Here is a 22,902-nt window from a genome sequence, read left to right as displayed (position 1 = left end):
CGCCATCCCTTCCCTACACCATCAGTGCTGCTTCTCTTGCCAAGCATCTTCACCTTCTCGTTCCCTGAAGAGTTAAACAGTTTAACTGACCAAGCTGGGCATTCAGGGTGGAATGGAGACTAGCGACCTTCTCTCTGTTGGGAGAGTCCTCCCCAGAGGTGCACTTGTCCGGACCGTCGATTCCCCCCTCGCTTCCGGGAGGGGAGAGCGGGGTTTGATGCCAGGAAACTGGGTCATCTGAACCGCCGCCCTCCAGCACAGGGGAGCCATCCCCTGCCTGGGACCGCTCGGCCTAGGGCTTCTTGGCCACTGCCTTTCGCAGGAGCGGAGTGGCTGCTACAGCACAGGATGACGTGGCTGGCTGAAGGCACATGAGGAAAGGATGGATACGATTCTCCAAAGCTGCCTTTTAAACAAAATTCACAACGCTGTTCATTGGAGCCATCCGGCCACCTGCGAATTCCCTCCGGTGTTTGTTTCACCTAGGGCAGCACGGCACAGGTTCTAGGGAATGAACGGCAGGGAGCCCTGGAGTTTGCAGCAGCCGGCCTGAGCCTCCTGCCAGTGAGCCGTGTGGCAATGGGGTGGCTTCAGCAGGGATACAATCGTAGAAGAATGTTCCCTCAGTGCCCCGAAGCCCATGGCCCGTCATTTCTGCCTGTCCCCACTCTGTAACGCCACGGTTCCCGTCGCGGGCATGTTCAGCAATGGGCAGCGCATCTGAGATCCAGCTGGATGCATCTCAGGGTCTCTTACCCCAAGAATTACAGAAAAGGTCCCTCCGTGATGCTTGTTCACCTCTCCTGAGATTCACAGTGATGGGGAAGGGGGCTCCTACTTGCCGCGCTCCTGCTCTGTGCAGACACTGTCATAGGCTGCCCAAGAGTTGGGTGTGTGTCATCCCATTTTACAGATGAAGACTGAGGCTCGGAGCCCTTGTCCCTTGTTAGCAAATGACAAAACTGGGGTTCACACCCAGATCTGTCTGGATTTATGGCTCACATGCTTTCTGCTCCTATCCCAAGCTCCTTAGGCCGTGGGGACAGGTCATCCCTTTAGGACTGTCCTCTGACTGATGGGCAACTCAGGGGTAAGGCGGATTTCAGTGAGCTGTCAAGTTCACTATGCTTGACTTCAAGCCTTCTCGTCTGCCATTTTTTTCTCCTTCTCCTCCACACTAGCCCCTTCTCCAAAGATACAGATTTTTCTTGCTGCCTGGGTCCTTCAGTTAGGGGGAAGTGACCTGGTAAGTCATCCGTGAATTTTTCACATTAGTGTGAATTTGTGACTTCCCCAAGGTCCATTTGCTTTTAAGAAAAAGAGTGAAACAGTTGCACAGGATATTTCTTAAGATGCAAGGAATTATAGAGGACAAGAATGTGATCAATTAGTCATGAAAGGGGAGTCCCAAGCAGAAATGGGGGGACAAGAAGCCCTTTCCTGGTCCCCAGAGCCATGCCTCCATCTCAGCTCCATCTCGGCACCCAGCAGATTGTCCCTGACACAGCCCCAGCCGCAGCCTCCTGCATAGCCACCCCGGGACATGGTCAGCTGCCCGAGAAGGACAGGGATCGGTGCCCTGCCCTGGCCCCTGGCCTCCTGCCCAGGGCCCCACGGGCTGCGCTCAGATGTGTTTGTGCCTCATTGTAACTCAGCCCTGTATCGGGCTAGGACCAGGCCTCCTTCTAGAGACTCCCGCCTGCACCTCCCTCGGTCAGTGCCAGGGCTGGACAACTCTTCTCGCAGATACCCATCTCTTCCCTGGTCCCAGGCCTGGAGCCCGTGTGCTCTGAGCTCATTCCCTGCTATGGTTTTTTTTTTTTTTTTTTTTTGGCTGCGTTGGGTCTTAGTTGCGGCACGCGGGATCTTTGTTGTGGCATGAGGGCTCATTGCGGCATGCGGACTTCTTTCTAGTTGTGGCGTGCAGGCTCAGTAGTTGTGGCTCGTGGGCTCTGTAGTTGCAGCACGAGGGCTCCAGAGCACATGGGCCCTGTAGTTGTGCTGCATGGACTTTCTAGTTGTGGCCCGTGTGCTCAGTAGTTGCAGCATTTGGGTTTAGTTGCCCTGTGGCATGTGGGATCTTAGTTCCCTGACTAGGAATCAAACCCCCGTCCCCTGCATTGGAAGACGGATTCTTAACCGCTGGACCGCCAGGGAAGTCACCTTGCTGTAGTCTTTATGGGAATGGCCACATAACTGGAACCCATGCTGATCTCTAGGGACTGGACAGCCCGGAGGGCTGGGGCGCCCCCAACACGTCCCAGGAGATGGTTGCTTCCCCCGGGCCGGCCCCTCTGTGTATGTCTCTGAGCCCAGTCCTCAGGGCAGCATCTCCACGTGGTAGCAACACATGACTTCATCCAAGGAGAATTCCTCCAGCTGCTGCCCTGGCTGCCTGGTCGTGTTCTGATGACCCGGTTTTCCTGATTCTTTGTCGGAACCCTCTGCTGCCACTCCCACCCCCACCCCATCCCGTCAGTCCGTAAGTCGCCAGGGTTGTCATTAACGGGGCATCCGCTAGAGCCAGCCTTCCAGGGGAAGGTCCCCCTTGTCCCCTTTCAGTGTCCTGCTTACTCACACAGTGAGATCCTTATACCAAGGACACTCCTCACACAAACGTGCCCTCACCCCTGGGACCACCAGCCAAGGAGCATTTAGCATGTAAACCTTAGTGCAGAAAAATCCTGGGGTTTAAAAAAGAAAAGCCATCACGCCACCATCGTCAGCTTCTTAAACTTTTGGTCTTTCTGTGTAGGATCAAAACCAAATGTGCATTTTTTTCAGAGGGGGCAGGGAGATCCATTGAAAATTCCCATCTTAGAGTTCCCTCCTCAGAAACTTAAAAAGAGAGCCATTTCTTTGAAATGGCATATGGGTGTGTGTGTGTGTGTGTGTGTGTGTGTGTGTGTGTGTGTGTGTGTGTGTGTGTGTGTGTGTGTGTGTGTGTGTGTGTGTGTGTGTGTGTGTGTGTGTGTGTGTGTGTGTGTGTGTGTTCCCCCCCATCATGCTGAAAGGACATGATTTACTTTGGATTTTTTTTTTACTTAAAAAAAGAGGCCACAATGAAAACAGCGTGTGCACGGGTCCCATTCAGTACGTTTCTGGAAGGCCGGCCGCCTTGTTCTTTCCGTTCATCTTCGTTATGTTCCTTGGGTGCCGCTGCTGGCCTCTGGGTGGCGTGCTGTCTCGCAGAAGGTCCAGAGTGGGACCTCTGCCTCCTTGGCCTGCCCGATCGACTCTGGGCAGAGCATTCCCCGCTGAATGTTTCCATCAGGGCCGTGGGGGCCGGCAGGGGTCCATGCTGGTCTGAGAGGGTCCTGAGTCTTCAGATTAGCCAGCGTCACCCTTCATCCCTCAGTTTACTTGTGGTGCAAAGCTGGTCCCAGAGACGGTTGGCTTAGGTGATGGGGCCAGGGGCTGAGCGGATTCAGCAGGGCCGCTAGGTCAGTGAGTTGTGCAGACAGGACCATGAAGAGGAAACAGTGCCCAGCACGTGCCCCCTGCCCCCCCCCCGCCCCGTGACCTGCTCAGGACCCCTCCTAAAGCCTCACTGAGTCACCAGCTGGGACAAGCATGGCTCTTCCCCGGGGAGCGGGTGACCTTTCACAAACAGCAGGATCTGGGAGGAAGGCGCTTGGAGCTCATCTAATCCCCGTTGTACGAAAGGATAATGTGAGACCCAGACAGGGGACAGAATGTCCCCGAAGTCCCAGGGCCGCCGGGTGGCAGGGCTCTCCTGGGATTCCTGGCTAACGCATGCCCGGCCTCCCTCAGCCTGACTCTATTCATGCGGCCTTTTGAAAAGTTTCATCAGAGCACGTGACTCCCTACCCAGAACCCCCCGGGGGCCTCCCAAATCTCCCAGAAAACAATCCCGAAGTCTTTCCCAGAGCCTGCTGCCCGGGCTTATAGGACCTCCTAGCCCACCCCTCTGTTCCAGCCCAGGTGGCCTTGTGCTGAAATCACCAAGCTCTTCCCCCGACCAGGCTCTGGGCCTTCGCGCGGCCTCCCCCCACCAGGCTCTGGGCCTTTGCACGGCCTCCCCCCACCAGGCTCTGGGCCTTTGCACGGCCTCCCCCTACCAGGCTCTGGGCCTTTGCGCTGACCTCCCCCCACCAGGCTCTGGGCCTTTGCACGGCCTCCCCCCACCAGGCTCTGGGCCTTTGCACGGCCTCCCCCCACCAGGCTCTGGGCCTTTGCGCTGGCCTCCCCCTACCAGGCTCTGGGCCTTTGCGCAGCCTCCCCCCACCAGGCTCTGGGCCTTTGCGCTGGCCTCGCCCCACCAGGCGCACCCTCTCTCGGAGAGCCCTGACTTCTCCAGCGTCGCCCAAGCCCCCTCTGTTTCCCTGCCCGACTCGGTTTCCTTCCTACTCTCAGCGCCCTGATGTGAGGGTATTAATGTATTTCTGGTTTGCTCCTGTGCCCTCTTCCAGCAATGTCTACAGCTCTGTGGCGGCAGCTTTGTGACCGCCCTGCCAGGAGCTGGAGCAGTGCTGCTACACAGCAAGCACTTGATACAGGCGGATGAGTGAACGAATGAATGAATGGCTGTTCCTACAGTGACTGTGCCCAGAGGTAGCCCCCCCTGACGTGAATGGTCCGGTGGTTCTCTGAGGTGGGCAGAGGGGTCCAGACAGCAGGTCCCCGGGTTGGACTCTGGCTGATGGGAGGCATGGCGCCCCATCCTGGACCAACACTGGGAGCTGCTGGGTAGGAAGTGAGCACGCACTCAGGCTCTGTTTGCTGAGGGCCAGCTTTGTGCAGGCGCTGTGCTCCAGGAAAGCACACGGGGATGAGGGCAGAGAGACGGTGAAACCAGCGGTCACCAGCGGCCTGATCGTGGCTCACCTAGAGGTACAGACATGCCACTCTGAGCCTTGATGTTCTTTCCTGAAAAATGGGGATAAGGACAGGGTTAGTGGCCAAACTAAACGAGACGCTATAAGCAAAGCCCCACGAGGCAGCTGACGTCACTAAGGATGAGCACCCGAGGCACGTCCCCTCCTGACCCAGCTGGGGACTGCCACACTCCAGCTGCCGGCCGACCCGACACATCCCTGCCCAGATGGGAGGAACCACTGACACGAGTTCCCAGGCTCGTCCTGAGGATCCCAAGCCGGTAAGGGTGGGGTGCAGGTGTGTGGCCAGAGCCCCTGCTGCCTGCTCGTTCCATGGGTGTCAGCCATCCTGGGAGCAGCAGGGCGGAGGGAAGTCCTGCCCTGCGGCCCTGACTTGAGAAAGAGGAAGCCGTTGCCCCCGTAAGCTCACAGGCTGCACCCCGGCACCTGGCAGAAGGGAGAGGGCAGCCCCAGCTGCAGCAGGACCCTGCAGGCGGCTGTCCCTTATGCTGGGAAGCCCCAGGGTCCTCCTCCCCAACCTCTCGTGCGTGCACGCACACACGCACACACGCACAGCCTGGTCTTGTGCAGCAGCCTGGTGACCTCGGTGCCATGTCCGCTTCATGTTTGCCAGGTCAGCTACCATGAGCGCTTCCTTCCTGGGGGTTTTATTGCTCTTTAGACCTGGATGAAGTTGCATTACTTCTGAGAAGAGCACTGCTATAGCTGGTGGGGCAGAGGGGAAGGTCTGGGCTCTTGGGGCCTCAGGGGACCCTCTTCAACCTCTGCAGGTTCGAGATCAGGGGAAGGAGCATCCCAGGGCGCTGGAGAATGGTCGGTGGAAAGACTAGGAATTCTGGGGTGAGTGCAGCCTGAGCTTGCAGTGAAGACCCAGGAGTTGCTGTTTGCAAGCCCTGAGAGCAGGGCCCAGTGCTGTGTGAGCGCTTGTTAAATGTGACACATAAGCAAGGTCGGGACAGAAAGACCCCGGGATCACCCTTGCACTCAGGGAGCCTCGGAGTGTTTGTTGGGGTGGTATAGAGGGAAAAGCCCATGCCCAGCCATCCAGGGCCTTGGATTCCCCTCCTGGCTCTGTTGTCTTTCAGCTTATGACTTTGGGCTGAAATCACCCTTGGCCTCCATTTCCTCATCTGTGAAATGGGCACAGTAACACCTACCCTGGCTGCCTCAGGCGGCTTTTGGATATGCAGGGAAACAGAAATAGACAAAAGCAAACCATGTTTATTTTGTTAACAATACTGTAATCTGGTCTGCCTGGCTGCATTTAAAAAAAAAAAAACAGAAACAAAAAAAAACATAAAGGCTCTTTCCTGCAGGTCTGGGGAGGTGAGTACTGCTTCCCTGCTGACTCCCCTGGGGATTTGGGGAAGTCCACTTTGTCTCCCAGGCTGTAAGCAGGCGAGCAGGCCCTCGCCCTCCCCAGGGTCTGCAGGGAGCAGAGGGTGACTTGTCCCCTGCCCCACAGCCAGTAAATGGATTATGGACTGCGGGGCTCCAAACATTAGTAATAATTGTCATCAGCAGCAGTAACACGTACAGAGTGCTTCTTATGTGCACAAGCACCTCTCGGCAGGAATGTTTTATCTTCAGGGCAACCCTAAGAGTAGTTGATGTTAACTTGTTTCTGGATGGACGCAGGGAGATGCAGAGGTAACGGAGTTTGCCTGAAGCCAGGCAGCTGGTGCGCAGCAGCTTTGACTCCCAGAGGGTGGCCGGTCCTCCTGTCACCGTTTTCAGAGTCACGGCTGCACGCCCAGCCTCACCTCCTCAGAGGACACGGGCCTAAGGGGAGAAGAGGTGGTCATTCCCACAATCACCAGCCCCGGAAGGGAGCGCCCGACTGCACGGATGGGGCAACGCACCAGTGTCAGGTCTCCTCGGAGCCCAAGATTTGTGGAGTCAGGGTTTGGCAAATTGATTTAATCAGAGTGAGAGGATTTGCTTTCTTTATTCCCAGTCACCGTGGAGGGTGTCAGGATTGTGGAATTAGGAAGATAAAATTGAATATGTAAAAATTCAGGTTAAACATCAGGAGGAAGGTTTCCTCTTGTTAAAAATTCATAAGCGATGAACCCAAGTGTCCATTGGCAGGTGAATGGATAACCCAAATGTGGTATATCTATACAATGAATATTATTCAGCCTTAAAAAAGGAAATTCTACTACTCAGCCATAAAACAGAATGAAATAATGCCTTTTGCAGCGTTATGGATGGACCTAGAGATTATCATACAAAGTGAAGTAAGTCAGACAGAGAAAGACAAATACCACATGATATCACATATGTGGAATCTAAAATACGATATAAATGAACTTATCTGTGAAACAGACTCACAGACATAGAGAACAGACTGGTGGTTGCCAAGGGGGTGGGGTGTGGGGCAGGGATGTATTGGGGGTTTGGGGTTAGTAGATAAAAATTGTTACCTATAGGTGGATAACCAACAAGGTCCTACTGTAGAGCACAGGGAACTATATTCAATATCCTGTGATAAACTATAATGGAAAAGAATAGAGAAAAGAATATATATATATATGTATAACTGAATCACTTTGCCATACAGCAGAAACTAACACAATTGTAAATCAACTGTAGTTCAATAAAAATATATTAAAGAAAAAAAGGAAATTCAACACATGCCACAGTGGATGAACCCTGGGGACGTTAAGTGAAATCAGCCAGCCACAAGACAACAGATACTGTGTGATTCCACTCATACTAGGTCCCCAGAGGAGTCAAATCCATAGAGACGGAAAGGAGAGTGGTGGTCGCCAGGGGCCAGGGGAGAGGGAGAGGGAGTTGGTGTTTAATGGGGACAGTTTCAGTTGGGGACGATGGAAAGAGTTCTGGGGATGCATGGTGGTAGCACACTCAATTGTACACTTAACCATGGTTTAAAATGGTAAATTTTATGTTATGTGTATTTGACCACAATCAAAAAGGAATTTGTAGCGCTTACAATACCAGGATCTGCTGCACAGACGCAGTCGGCAACATCATCCGTGTGCATTTACCACCATAGGCCTGGCAGTCAGCTGACCTGTATGTGTGGGAAACGAACCCGCCGGATTTCTTTAACCTCTTGAGTAATTCAGACTCAACAGTCAGCCTCACTGGCCTGTGGTCCTCAGCCTGAGCAAGAGCTGACTGAGAAATCTTAGCCCTTTTCCCCGTGTAACTACTTTTTCAAGAGCCTTGTTTTCCTAAGGCCTATAATTTTGCTTGCCTCCAGGGTACCCAGGAATTTTTTTTTTTTTTTAAATTAGCAAAGAGCCTCCTTACAAGTGTCATGATCTGCACAGGCCAAGTGCAGACAGGAGGCTGACGCACTCTGGCAACCAGGTCTCGTGTGTCGGCATGGGCATCCCGGGGGCCAATGCACTTGGGGTCCGTAATGCATATTGAGAGCTGGAGCATTCACAGACCCACAGAAGTGTCCACTGTGGGCTGCCCGCAGGACGGGGCTCTGTGGCACTTGGCCTGCCTGAGGCTGGCCGCAGCCGGGAGCTGGCCCTGCCTCCACAGACAGTTCTAGGTCAGTGCCTCCAGCGTGGGGGGCCGCAGCGTCCGGAGGCCGTGCCCCGGGGCTGCGGGTGCCACGCCCGGCCAAGGCCAGGACGGGCAGAAGCCTGTCGGCTCTGTCAGCCCTGATTTGTGGCCAAGTCTGTCATCTCCCCGAGTTCAAAGAGCGCTTAGCTGCTTGTCTTTGTCAAGAGCGCAGCTGGGGATCTTTTATGTGAAGGATGTAGGGTTCCCGGGCTGACTTTGATTATTTATTCATCCCCCTTTGTGGGTGTGTGATAGCCAGGCACCCCGGAGCCCCCCTGTCCCGAGCGCTGTTGCTCTGAAATTCATTGAGCTTTAAAGCCCTTTGAAAAGTGCTTTTCGAGGGAGGGGAAAAGTTTTTGAAGTCCTGTTTCTCTCTCCCCTCGCAGTGCCGACTCATCTCCTGCCACCGTTCCACGCCCCCTTCCCGATTGACATGCGACACCAGGAGGGAAGGTACCATTACGAGCCTCACTCTGTGCACGGTGTGCATGGGTAAGTCCGCCCGCTGCCCCAGCCTCCGTCCCTCTGGTCCGAGCTCCTGATCAGCGTCGTCCACCTCTGTCACCCTGGCGTGCGCTGACCCGGTGTGAAGGGGGACTGTGGGGTGTGAACCTCAGCTCCCCTCTGGTTACCTGAGAAGGAAGCGCACCCATCTGCCACATCACGGCTTCCGAGGATGCAGGGGGTCCTGGTGTGTCCACAAGCGCCCTGAGGCTCTTCCCCCATCCAGGCAGTGAGGACGCCCTGCAGACCAAAGTCCCCATATAAGTACCGTGACTTTGGATCCACGTTGTCCCAACATAATCATTCATAGTGCCCCGCCCCCCTTTCATGCTCTCAAGTATCCCAGTTTGGACAGTGAATTACAGGGTAACCCTACTGATAAGGACACGCTCAAGGTTATTCTTTGGGGCCTTTCCTACTCCCTGCTCTAACACCCCCCCCCCCAGTGAAGGCTTGTGTCCCCTGTGTGTCTCTCTCCAGACCTGTTCCTGCCCCTCTCCACTCCCACCCAGGGTCTCGGAGCCCGTAGCTGATGTCACTTTTCTTGGTCTTTATGACTCCAAGACTTGACCCCTTGCTACCTCATCCATTTTGCTTCCAGGAGAGAGGCTGAATCCTTCACCCCACCCCCTGTATCTCCACTGCGCCCCACACCCGCCTCTCGACCCAGACACCTGACCTGTCCATACCAAGCTGCCATTATGGTTCTAGCCCACCTGTACCTGGGTCTCAGCCCCTACTGCCCCACCTGCCTGGAACGGCCCCTCCTCCTGACCACCTCCTCCAGAGTCCCGAAGCCTCAGCTCAGGGGCCACCTCCTCTTGGAAGCCCACCCTGAGTGGGGGTCCTTCCCTGGATTCCTACCACACTGTAGCATTGGAATGAGGTGTCTTCACACTCTGTCCAGCGGGCTCTGAGCTTTGCTCTGAGAGCCATCGACACCCTCCATGCATTCCACCCATTGAAGACAGACCCCCACTCCCTCTCCCAGCTCCCGCTGGAGTAAAGTCAGTCAAAACTCACTGAGACCCCACTATACTCAAAGCCCTGTGCCTGAGAGGGGGGCAGGTGACTCCTATTTTGGGACACCCGCTGCTCACCCCAGACAAGGCAAATCTGGGACTTCTGTGTGCTTTTTCAAGAGGTCTTGTATGTTGCAATAATCTCAGACATAAAACATTTGCAAAAATAGTGCAAAGACTTCCCGTATACCCTCACCCAGTTCCTCAAATGTTCACTTCTTACATAACCAGAGACTGGTCCAGTGTTATTAACTAACTCATAAATCTTATCTAAATTTGGTCAGTTGCCTGTGGATGTCCTTTTTTTAATCTATGTTCAGGATTTAGCCCTTACATTTAGTTGTCATAACTCCTTTGTCATCTTTAATCCAGGACATGGCTCAGTCTCTTTTGCCTTTCATGACCTTGACACTTTTTCTTTTCCATTATGGTTTATCACAGGGTATTGACTATAGTTCCCTGTGCTATACAGTAGGACCTTGTTGTTTATCCATTCTCTATAAACTAGTTTGCATCTGCTAACCCCAAACTCCCACTCCATCCTTCCCCACCCCCTCCCCCTTGGCAACCACAAGTCTGTTCTCTATGTCTGTGAGTCTGTTTCTGTGTCGTAGATAAGTTCATTTGTGTCATATTTTAGATTCCACATATAAGTGATATCATATGGTATTTGGCTTTCTCTGTCTGACTTACTTCACTAAGTATGACAGTCTCTTGGTCCATCCATGTTGCTGCTGATGGCACTATTTCATTCTTTTTTATGGCTGAGTAATATTCCGTTGTATATATGTATCACATCTTCTTTATCCACTCATCTGTTGATGGGCACTTAGGTTGCTTCTGTGTCTCAGCTATTGTAACCAGTGCTGCTATGACCATTGGGGTGCATATTAGAGTTTTGTCCGGAAATATGCCCAGGAGTAGGATGGCTGGATCATATGGCAACTCTCTTTTCAGTTTTTTGAGGAACCTTCATGCCGTTCTTTGAAGTGGCTGCACAAATTTACATATGACCTTGAGACTTGAAGAGGAAAGGCCAGTTACTGTATAAAATGTCCTCGATTTGGGTTTGCCTGGTGTTGCCTCCTGATAAATTCAGACGATGCACTGGGGGGATACTCCCATAGAAGTGGTGCTGTGCCCTCTTAGTGCATCATGTCGGGGCCTATGACGACCATACTTCTCATCCCTGGAGATGGCTAACTTTGATCATTTGCTTACGGTGACGTCCGCTGGGTTTCTCCACTTTAAAGTTCATCCCTTTGTAATTACAAGTTCCTTGTGGGACAATACTTGGGTAATATGTAAATTCCTATTTCTCATCATATTTTCACCTACTCACTTGAACATCCGTTGTTGATTCTTGCCAAAAACAGTAACGTCTAGTATTTGCCAAATGATGATTTTCTATTTCCGTGATTCCTTCCACATTTATTAATTGGAATTCTACTGTAAGGAGGAGCCGTCCCTTCTCCCCCATTTCTCTATTTATTTGATCATTTATCTGTGTCAAATCAATGTGTGGATGTTTGTCTTCTTCTGTGAGTTATACTGTATTGCTGTCACTATTTATTGTGTTGTTCAAACTGTCCCAGATTTGTGCATTGGGAGTCCCCTCAGGTTGTCCCCTGTGACATGTTGGGATCTTTGCGTTTTATTTTGGTGCATGTAGCTGGTTCTCACTTGACTAGGACCTGCGGCTGATAGGCCTGTGTCCCCCTGGTGGGTGGTGGGGCCGTTTCCGCCCTCTGCCCACCTCCCACACTTCTCCAGCTGCAGGTGGCTGAGACCACAGCTCAGGCGGCTTCTGGAAGGTGCATACTCTTAAGAGCTGGTAGATCACCCCAAAATTGCTCAGTTGGTAGCATCTGAGAATCCTATGAGTATCAAGGGAGCTGAGTCCCTTTCCAGGAAGGGGTTGGAGTGGCTGATTTTCTGCTTGAGAACTGTTTGGCTGGTTCCATGACACAGATCCTGAGCACGGCAGGCCTGCAGCGAAGTGCTCCTCGCAAGGGGCCCTGTGCTGGTCAGAGACATGCACACTGCTGAGAGCTCCCTGGAGGAGCGTGCAGGCAGGTGTGCATCACTGCAGGGGAGCATCCTGGCTCCCATGTCCCCACATACCTAGGGGCAACGACAGAGATGTAAGAAGACGTCACCATTGACGACTGCCGTTTCTTGAAATAACTCTGACCTTGTGGACAGGCTCTGCTGTAAACACTTCCTGTGTTCATCTTACTTAATCCTCTCAACCCTAAAAGATATGCATTTCATGTCAGCCCCATGTTACAGATGCAGGAACTGAGGCAGCACAGAGAGGTTAAATAATTCATCCTTAGGGCCCCCACTGAGGGAGTGAGAGAGTTTGAAATCTAATTACTGCCTCCTGAGCCCTGGCCCTCGGCCACATGCTGGCTTCGCTCTTGGGAGCACACGTATGACCACAGGTCCCCTGCATGGGTCCAGACGATTCCTTCATGAAAGCTCATCTAGCCCTTTGTTAGGGCACTGCCCCCAAACCTCTGGACCGGCCGCCTCCCCTGGGAGCCTGCTAGCAATGCAGAGTCTCAGGCTGCAGCCCAGACTTGCTGAGTCAGAGACTCTAGGATAGGCCCACCGTTTGTTTGGGGGTTTTTTTGTTTGGTTTTTTTAAATATATTTATTTATTTATTTTTGGCTGCGTTGGGTCTTCGTTGTTGCACGCGGGCTTTCTCTAGTTGTGGCGAGCAGGGGCTACTCTTCGTTGCGGTGCACGGGCTTCTCATTGCGGTGGCTTCTCTCGTTGCAGAGCACGGGCTCTAGGCGTGCAGGCTTCAGTAGTTGTGGCCCGTGGGCTCAGTAGTTGTGGCTCGTGGGCTCTAGAGCCCAGGCTCAGTAGTTGTGGCACACGGGCTTAGTTGCTCCGCGGCATGTGGGATCTTCTGGACCAGGGATTGAACCCGTGTCCCCTGCATCGGCAGGCAGATTCTCAACCAGTGCGCCACCAGGGAAGCCCTCACACATTACACACATTACACACATCACACACACATTACACGCTCGAGATGCTCCGGCTGCAGGCAGGACCTTGGCACTGAGTCAGGGGCCCTCAGTACTGTCACTCCCCGAGCTAGTAGAGAGCTGTGGCCGGGAGGTGGCCCCCACCCCGAACTTTTCTCCAGGCTCTGCCATTCCCCAGGTCAGGACTGGACACAGGCCATGTCCCATCCCGGGGCCTGCTTCCCTCCTGGCCAGTGAAGGACAGAGAATGGGTGGGGCACCCAGAGAAGCAGGAAGTGGAGGTGGCAGGCAGCAGGGGAGGGCTGGCTCGGCCAGCAGGCCTGTGGAAATGGCCTTGTCACTCACTGGCCTGGATGGCTCTTTACTTGTAGGGCTGTCTCCTGCTGCTGTAACTGCCTGTCTCCAACTTGGTGGCTTAAGACGATGCAGATGTACCCTCAGAGAGCTGTGGGGGACAGAAGTCAGAAGTCAGTCTTCTGGGCCTAAAATCAAGGTGTTGGCAGGGCTGGTTTCCTCCTGGAAGCTTCTGGCTCCTGGTGAGAATCCATTTCCTTGCCTTTTGCAGCTTCTGGAGGCTGCCTGTGATCCCTGCCCCTCACCACACCGCCTTTTTGCCTCCTGCCTCTTTCTCACATCTACTTCTTCCTCATCTGCAGGAGTTTCCTCCCTCTGGCTCTCTTATAAGGATGGCAGTGATTGCTTCTAGGGCCCTGAAATCCAGGACCACCTTCTTGTCTCACAATCATTAACTCAATTCCATCTACAAAGTCCGTTTTCCCATAGAAGGTGGCATTCAGAGGTTCCCGGATTAGAACACGGACATCTCTGCATGTCATTATTCGGCTCATTTGTGATCACCAAGCCCCAGTGCCAAGTCTGGCATCACCCAGCAGAAGACAATAAAAGGTGTCAATCATTTGTGCAGGGCCTGCAGGGGCCAGGCTCTGCACTGCATCCTGGTCGTGTGCTATTAGGTGCCCCTCCTGACGGCGCCGTGACATGGGGCTGTAGTATGCATCTTACCGATGCAGAGGCTGAGGCCCAGAGGGGTGCACTGACCCTCCCAGGTCACCCTTGCACGGTAGGCCTGCCTGCTTCCGCTCCAGTGTTGAGGGGCCCAGCACCCCAGCCCCCAAAGCCCGCCTCTGGCTGGGGTGCGCTCCCAGCAACTCTACGTTATCCTGGAGGCCGTTGGCTCCTGCCCGGGCCACAGGAGGGACACAGCACGTGTTCAGGGCTAACCTCGGGCCCTGGAAAGCCCACCCCTTCATCCCCCCAGGTGGGTGCCCCAGGTGGGAAACAGGATAAAGCCTGGGAGGAAAACGGGCCCCCTGGCTGTGGCTTCGGTGGTCAGTGTGGTCGGAGCCTGGCGCAGCGCCCGAGTCCTCAAGCCCCTGCTGTAGCCACTCCTCCTCGCCGGCGCCAAACACGTCTAATCACGCAGACGTTGCGCAGCAAATGACGTGCGGCGTCGTCTCCCGTCCTGTCGCCAGAGCCTCTGCGACTGCTTGGCGCCCGGGGCCACTGCCCATTGGCTCGCCTGGCCGCGGTGGGCGTGACTCCGGGCGGAGCGCTCCGCCCCCGGCCCTGCCCGGGCACCTGGGCTTGAACCCCAGCGCTGGACGCAGCAGCCTTGGGATGTGACTACCTGACCAGCCTGAACGGATGAACCTCTTTTCTCATCTGTAAAAGCTTATGATAATAGTAGCTACCCCATCTACCGAGTTATTTGGAAAATTAAATGGGGTAATAGGAAGAGCGCATTTAGAACAGTTTGGAAACATGCAATAGATGTTAAGGAGGATTGTGATTACTGTCGTTATTAGAGAAGGAGGTTCATTGTGGCAGAAGCAGGCCGTGGCGTGACCTTGGAAGAGGATGCTGTCTGGGGGCCGTGCTGCGGGAAGGTGGAGAATGGGGATGGCGGGAGGAGGAGTTTCTTTTCCCCCCAGTTGAGGAATTTGGACTTTACCCTTTTGGCAACCAGGAGCAGAGGGGGAGTGGACCGGTTCATTTTCAGGGTAACCATAGGAGCTGTTGAAGGAGGGGCGTGGGAAGGACACCGGCTACAGCTGTCGCTGTGGTTGGGACAGAGGAGGAGCCGGGCCAGGGCTGCCCGCACACCGGCCGACAGGCAGCTGCACGGGGGCGGAGCAGGCGGTGGGTCCAGGGTGTGGAAACCCACCCCGTACCTCCCATCTGGACGGCTCCCTATTAGACATCCACCCCGCAGCCCTCTCCAGAGCTACCTTCCTGGAGGTGCAAACCCACCACCGGCCTTGCATGGCTTACTAATGCTCAGATGGTTCCAGAAGGGTAAATGACACAGGATTCGTGGAGCGGCACCTGTCACCTGCATAAATCACAGGTGATGGGGAGACAGATGGTTGGGGGATGTTCTTGCTGGTCAGGTGTGGTTTTCCTGTGACCCTGCCCCTCCGTGGGGACGTGCTCCTGAGTCTCCGAGAGTCCGTTCTCAAGGGCAGGGGAGAATGTCCTGCAGTCTCTCCATCACCTGGTAACCGCTAGCAGGGAACAGCTCTTTGGATCCCCTCCTGCCCCTGCCCCTGCCCCTTGGAAACAGGCTCAGCGGGTAACGTGGGGACCAAGGCTGAGGCGGGGCACGGTAGGGCCCTCAGCTGGAGCCCCCCTACCTCCTTGGTGTGTGCGGGAGTCAGGGCTGCCTTGGGCCAGGACCAACTCACGTGTTTGCAGGGAGGGTAGAAGCTTGTGTTCCTGGTGCAGGAGACTGGGTAGATCTCAACCCCTCACCCTGCTTGTGAGGTCCTTCCCATCCGAGCCCTGCCCTGGGGCTTCAGAGAGGACCAATTCCAACTGCTCGCAGCCCAGAAGGGTTAGAGACACCAACTCGTGGAGCAGTTCTCAAACCTGGCTGAAAATCTGAACTGGGGTGTGTCTGAAAGATGCACATTCCCAGGCCCCGACCCCAGAAGTTCTGGCTCTTTCAGGCTAAGGCGAGGCCTGGGAATATGCCTGTTTATAGACACCCACAGGCCAGAGTTAGGGGCCACCCTGCTTATTTTATACCCAAGAAAGCGGGCCCAGAGCTGTGTTTTGGTTGTCCAGAGTCAGAGCTCGCAGGCTTTTAGGCCCATTCTCTCCATGATAACAACTCTGCAGTATGGGTGTTAAACATCCCCTGGTTCCGCCTCATCACCCACTCACAGATGCCCACGAGTTGACCTAAATCTCTTCATATTCTCAGTCTGCGGAAGGAGGTGTGCATGCTGGAGGGGGGTGGGGGTGGGGGAAGGGGATGGCCACAGCATCTGAGCCGTAGGGAGGACAGTCCCCCGCCGCTCTCCACTTGCCAGTCTCCATACCTGACCTCTGACATACACGACCCCCAGCACCTGCCTGGATTCTGGACCTGAAGGTCACCCGATCCTGAGCTGTAATTGGCGAGCAGTGCTCCAGCCGTCACAGCCAAGGCCACCCTGCACGGAGAAGGAAGGGGGCAGGGCTCTTGCTGGGGACAGATGGCTCCGGGACTTAGCCATCAGTTCTCGAAAAGTCCACACGTACTTTAAAGTCCCAGGTACTTTAAGGAGTGCCAGCTGGTGGGTGTGAAGGCCTCCGCTTCCCACCATCTTCTGGCCACTCCGTCACGCGTGTACATTGTCCCCCCCCACCCCCATCAGAGCTGTTCAGGATGGCCGGACCCTACCTCGTCCTGGCGACTGCATATCAGTGGGAATGGTCCTCCCCGCTTCCCTCAGGAAGGTAGTTTCTTGGCTGTTGCTGGCTGAGCTCATGAACGGTCAGGTCTGAGGGGATTTGAAGATGGCTTTTGCCAAGGTCAGTGTTCCATCAGAACGGCACCGGCTCGTCGTGAGAGTAATAAACACGCAGTCGGCTCGGCTTGCGACTCACCTGTGTCGTCCTGGGCCCCTGACGACTCTGTCCTCAGCCAGCCACCGAGGGGAGCAGAAAGATACATGAAGATTTTCTTCTTGATTCTTGGCCCAACACGGTTCAGAGAGGACTGGCTTTGTTTGTGTTTCGAGAAGACCGTTCTCTGCCCTCTGCAAACGTGCGTGCGTTTGTCAAGCGACAGATGGAAGAAAGGAGGAAACTTCCAAAGGGCATGTTTGTCCGCCTGGATCCCGGGCCAAGATACTGGGGGGGCTCCCGCTCGCCCACCAGGGGCCTTGTCCTCCCCTGCCTCGGCCCACACTGCCTCTCCGTCTCCAGGGAGCGCTCCTTAAAAGCCACGTGGCTGACCGCATCTTCAGAGGAACTGCTCGGCAGGTGGATAGGGAGCCCAGAAAAGCCCAGGACTGTGCAGTTTGTAGGGCAGCTCGCCCTCCTCCCTCGGCTGTCTGAGGGCCGAGTGATAGATAGACGTGGAGCCTTGGCTCCCGGTGATGGGCGTGGCCCTCAGAGAGACCTCCAGGCACGTCCCTTCCTGTCTCTGGGCGGCAGGATGCTGGGCTCAGACTAACTGAGATGCAGCCACGGCAGCCTGTGTCCAGCCCTCTGGATTATGTCACCTGACCCTCATCAACACCACATAGAAAGGCAGCATGTCACTCCCGCTGGATATGTGGGGAAACTGAGGCATGGTGAGGGTGACCGCTGTCTCCAGGGACATTCTGCTAGTAAGTAGCACAGCGGCGACTTGAACCCGGGTAGCTTGACCCTAGAGGGCGCTTCTCCGCCCCGACCCCTCTACAGAAGCCTCTCTCCTCTGAGAGCTTCAGATCCCCAGCTCCAGGATCGTGCTCAGCGGCGTGGGTCGGACAGCTCATTTATAATGGAATCCGTCCGTAAAAGTTTAATGAGGAGCGTGTCTGATAGGCGGCCCACTCTTTGATGTTTGCTGAACGGTGGCCCTCGCAGAAGGGTTGCTGCGTGACTCTGGGCTTTGCAGAGCGCCCGTGTGGTCAGCCGAGGGCAGGAGGGGCCCGGGAGTGAAGCAAATCTTGATGTGCAGAAATGAGGCGGGCCTACAGCAGGGGAGGGTGCACAGAGCAGGCGTGGGGAGGCACTGCCCGGTGGAAAGGTCCTACAGGGTTGAGAGGTGATCCTTCTGGTTCCCCTCCGGACCCGCTGGGCCCCGGTCATCTTGGGCAGTTCCCATCCCACACCCGCAGGATGTAGGAGAACAGGGTGGGGCCAAGGTTCAAGTCCTATGCCATCTATATACCCTTGACATCCTTGGGCTGGCTGTTAACCTCCAGAGCCTCGGTTTCCCCATCTCTAAAATGGAGACAAAACAGTAAGCCCACATGGGGCGCTTGTGAGAATTAGGTGAGTGAGTGAGTATAAAGCACAGAAGACAGGTCCTGGTGCCCAGTGATTGCTGGACAATGGCTTGCTCTTTCCACTCTCCTTTTGACACCAGAAGGAAACCCACATTTCATTCCAGGCCCTCTGCTGGGTGCTGGGCAGATGATATTAGATCCAGTCCTCTCAATGCCCTGTAAGGTGGGTGATACTCTCCCCCATTCATAGAGCAGAAAATTGGAGCTTTCCAGAATTTAAGGGCTTGCCAAGATCACTCAGCCAGAAAGTGAGATCTGACCCTCAAGTCTGAGCTCTTCTCTGTGCTGTGATTATCCTTGGAGAGGAAGAGGCATCTCATTGTAGGTCTTAGGGCTACGCTGTGTTATCTTTGCTATAATCAATCCAAAGGAATTAACCACTAACAGTAAAATTTCAGGTGTTGGTGGACAGATTGGCCTTTGTGGGGGTGGGGGGTCTTTTCCCACTCTGCAAGTCCGTGTCATTCACTCCGGGTGGAAGCTGCTGCCGGTGCCCAGAATGCATCCATTTATTGAGCCTAATTCATTCTTGCTGGATTTTTCTGTGTCCCAGGTGCTGTCACTCGGGGTCACTCCTGCCAGCCTTGGTCCGCACTGGCTGAGAGAATTCGTGAGCAGTGCCCTGCCCCTGAGTCCTGTTGCAGCCATTCTCCAAGCCTCCGTCAATGCAGCCAGCATTGCTACACCAATTATGTGCCCTAGGGCCCACGGGGCAGAAATATGTCTGGCACCATGTGAGCTCCTTCCTTCATTTTCCCCTTCCAGGAGCTGTATTTCTGAAATGTGAACTTGACCTGTCCCACACAAGCAAAGTAGCGTTTACTCGTTGCTTCACTCAGTGGGGAAGTTCTTAGCACTTGTTCATTTCACGACACTCGCGCAGCGCCCGTGATGTGCCAGCCTTGCACCGGGGATGTGGTCCAAGGAGGTGTAGCCTGGGTACTCACAGACAGCTCGTGGCCCGGGAGGGGGAGTGGGGGAGAGCAAGCGGTTACAGAGCGGTGTGCAGGTGGGAGAGGAGGGGTCGGGGGGACCCAGAGCACCAGGAAACCAGGAGCGGAAAGCATGTGTCAGCAGGAAGGCACGGAGGCCTGCCTCTGCCCATCCCACTGTTAGCCCCAGAGTTGCCCTTGTTCCAGTGAGGGGCCTCGACTCCCGGACGCTTTTCGAAGTACACACTAATGGACACCAAAGCTGGGTAGAAATTGATAGCCCACCCCCCTCTAAGAAGACGAGATGTCTTATCTAAACTATTTGGGATTACCCATCTCATTTTGACAGGCATGCAGGAAAGGAAATTCCTCACACCACGTTGGCTGGCCAGGCCAGAGTGGAAGAATTCTCACCGTGGAGGAGTTTCCCTGCGTGTAGCCCACCCTCCGACCAGGCCTGTTCTCCTTGCTTAAGCTCAGACCCCTAGGGAAGCCTAACAAAGCCCCTCCCCCAACCCCAAGACCAAGTGTCTCACTCCCATCTGTGGCTCCCCCTCCAGCGCCCTGCATTTTGCCCTGTGATGGGACCGTCCCCATAAAGCCGTGACTTTCTGGAAGATTCTTCTCAGCTGTGCTCAGCCAAGGGTGGCTGCTCTTACAGATGCAGGACCCACATACCCGGAGGCTAGCTCACACCTCAGGTACCTGGACGGGGGATGGCTAATCGGTGCGGCTCCCCAGACAGGTTGGAGCCCACCACCTCCCCTCCACCCCCCAGCTCTGCACAAGTCATCCCTTTGCTAGGAGAAAAGGCTCCTTGATGACTTACTCTTGTTTTTTCTGCTTTTTTGGGTTTGTATGTTTGAAAACACTGATCACATTCCCATCCTTGTGCTCCGAGAAGAAGAAAGTGTGATAAAGGGTGGGTGACTGAATTAACCCCCGTTGCCTGTGTGGCTAGAGCTTAACCAAGTCCATCTGTATGGCCTCCTTTGTAGGTGCAATTTTATAACCTAATTTCCCTACCAAAACATCAGTGTTTACTTAGTAAGAAATCTGCTCTTCATCAGCTGGACACAGTGATTTCTTTATTATGGGTCTGCCCTGCTCGGGGAGTGACAGCTGAGAGCTGGTGCTCAGCTAGGTCTGGCGGAACGTGCATGTCTGGGATAGGAACGGGGTGAGTGGAGGGTCGGAAGGATTGCATGTGTATACAGATGTGTGTCGGTCGCAGAGCAGGGTTAGGGTTAGGGTTAGGGTTAGGGTCTGGGGCTGGCTGGGAGGGAAGCTGGCAGCAGAGAGTTGGCTGGGAGGGAACCTGGCAGCAGAGAGTTGGAGCGGCCAAGATGAGCCCACTGGGTGACCCCGGAGACAACCACTGGACGCTCAAACCCTTCTAGCAGCCCACACAGGTTCTCCACAACAGCCCTGCGGTCTCTCCACTCCCCACCCCAGAACCCCCGTCCGCTCGGCCAGTTTCTAACCAGAGGCCAGCTTCTACCCATCCATCCTTTTTAAAAATCTGATCTTATTACACTGAAGACGTACAAAAGGATAGTAAATGCATGGTTACGATGTAAAGAGTATTAATGACCATTGTCCCCTGCTCTGCCTGGGAACAGGGGATGTGCCGGCACCTTTGAGGCCCCGTGTGGCCCTCCAGGGTCCTGCCCCGGGGCTGCCCCTCCACCACCTTCTGGGACTTGGAGTTATCACCCCCTGCGTCTGTAACAGTTGTACCTGATGTCTAACTCTTGTAATAATACATTGTTTGGGTTTGCTCTGTGTGCTTTATATAAATAGAGCAATTCTATGCTATATAAATAGAATCATTGCAGATGGATTCTTGGGGAACCTGGTTTTCACAGGTCATGGAATGTTCCAGGGAATCATCCCATTGGTGCGTGGGGCTCTTAATTCGTTAATCCTCACTGCTCTGAAGCAGTCTGGACTGACAGGCACCTGGGATGCGTCTGTGCTTTTGCTCTTTTGAACATCATTGCAGTGAAAGCTCTAGCACCATCCTCCGGGACTCACGTACCACCCATTCCTTAGAATAAATGTGTGTTTGAGAATGAAATTGCTGAGTCATGGGGGAGTCACGTTTTAACCCTCCTCGATGTTGCCAGATTTTTTGCCGAGCCACTCCCACCAGCAGTGTTTGAGGGCTCAGCCTGCTCTGCACCCTTGTTATCAGGGTGGTGTCATCCACATTTTAATTTTTGCTTAAATGGCATCTCCTGTGATTCGATTTTTTTACTTCCCATATCACTGATGATGCTGACTACATCCTTTCCTATGTTTCTTGGCCAATAATGTTTCCTGCTCGTGAAATGCCTATTCAGCTATTTTGCCCATTTTTCTATGGAATTGTCTTTTTCCTATTGATTTGACCAAGCTTTTTATATATTAAGGCTACTCATTTTGTGGTTGGTTATCTTTGGTGCAAATATCCTCTCCCAGTCTGTGCACAGTCTCTTTGCTCCCATGATGAAGTGTCTGGGTGACGGGAAGTTCCTGTTAAAACCCGGCTCAGGTTACCAACACTTGCTTCATGGTTTTCCCCACGTGCTCTCCCCCCACCCAGCTGTCTGGTCTGACCTTCAGCCCTAGGACTCTGCTACCTATTCCCCGATTTGACCCACCCTTTTTTCAGCTATTCTCCTGTCTCAAAACACCAAGCCTGCACCACTCACTGCCTCCTTTCCATTCCTCTGTAAGAGTCGAGGCCCAGCTCAGATGCCACCTCCTGCAGGAAGCCTTCTCAGATTGCCCCAGCAGAGTGAATGAATCCTTTCCTTCCCACCCCTCTCTCTGCTCCAGCACCTTGTATACTGTTTGTAGGCTGCAGTCAGTGTCCATGCTCCCTCCCTGATCCCAGAGGTCCCAGCATGGTGATTTTGTTTTATTGAAGTATAGTTGATTTACAGTATTGTGTTAGTTTCATGTGTACAGCAAAGTGATTCGGTTACATATATGTCTTTTTCAGATTATTTTCCATTATAGGTTATTACAAGATGTTGAATACAGTTCCCTGTGTATGCAGTAGGACCTTGTTGTTCATCTATTTTATGTATATCAGTGTGTATCTGTTAATCCCGAATTCCTAATTTATCCCTCCCCCACCTTTCCTCTTTGCTAACCATAAGTTTGTTTTCTGTGTCTATGAGTCTGTTTCTGTTTTGTAGGTAAGTTCATTTGTATCATTTTTTTAGATTACACATATAAGCAATATCATATGGTATTTGTCTTTCCCTGTCTGATTTACTTCACTTAGCATGATCATTTCTAGGTCCATCATGTTGCTGCAAATGGCCTTATTTCATTCTTTTTTATGGCTCAGTAGTATTCTGTTGTATATATGTGACACATCTTCTTTATCCATTCATCCGTCGATGGACATTTAGTTTGCTTCCATGTCTTGGCTCTTATACATAGTCCAGCGTTTGTGATTTTGTGGGGGTGTCTTTTTCCGAACAGCTTGTCATCACCACGGCCTCATGGACACTCATGCCCTTTGCTGAGATCTGTGCTTGGGAGGGGGGCTTCAAAGGCAGCGGAATGTCAGGGTTGACCAGACACCCCTGGTTCAGCACGTGTCAGTCAGGTTGGCAGCCACCTGCCCCACTTCCTGGGAGCGGGGTCCTGGCCGAGTCTTCCTCCGACCTCCGGCTCCCCACCCAGCATCGTCAGAGGCCCATACTCTGAGGCTGGCAGAGGGAATGATGCGTGACCACAGGAACAAAAT

The 22,902-nt window shown here is 53.9% G+C and overlaps 1 protein-coding gene across 1 annotated transcript in view; it reads left to right on the top strand.

The window, feature by feature from the left end:
• The window catches only part of GLI2 (GLI family zinc finger 2), a 247,306-nt gene that overhangs the window by 173,033 nt on the left and 51,371 nt on the right, over positions 1–22,902 (top strand). Inside the window, exon 3 of the mRNA XM_060151553.1 lies at positions 8,795–8,900. Coding sequence (XP_060007536.1) covers positions 8,795–8,900 — 106 coding nt within the window. The remainder of the gene's footprint in view (positions 1–8,794; positions 8,901–22,902) is intronic.

Source organism: Lagenorhynchus albirostris, chromosome 6 (assembly GCF_949774975.1).
Source record: "Lagenorhynchus albirostris chromosome 6, mLagAlb1.1, whole genome shotgun sequence".
Classification (NCBI taxonomy): domain Eukaryota; kingdom Metazoa; phylum Chordata; class Mammalia; order Artiodactyla; family Delphinidae; genus Lagenorhynchus; species Lagenorhynchus albirostris.
Note: the sequence above shows the minus strand (reverse complement) of the source record. Positions and strands in the feature narration are given on the sequence as shown.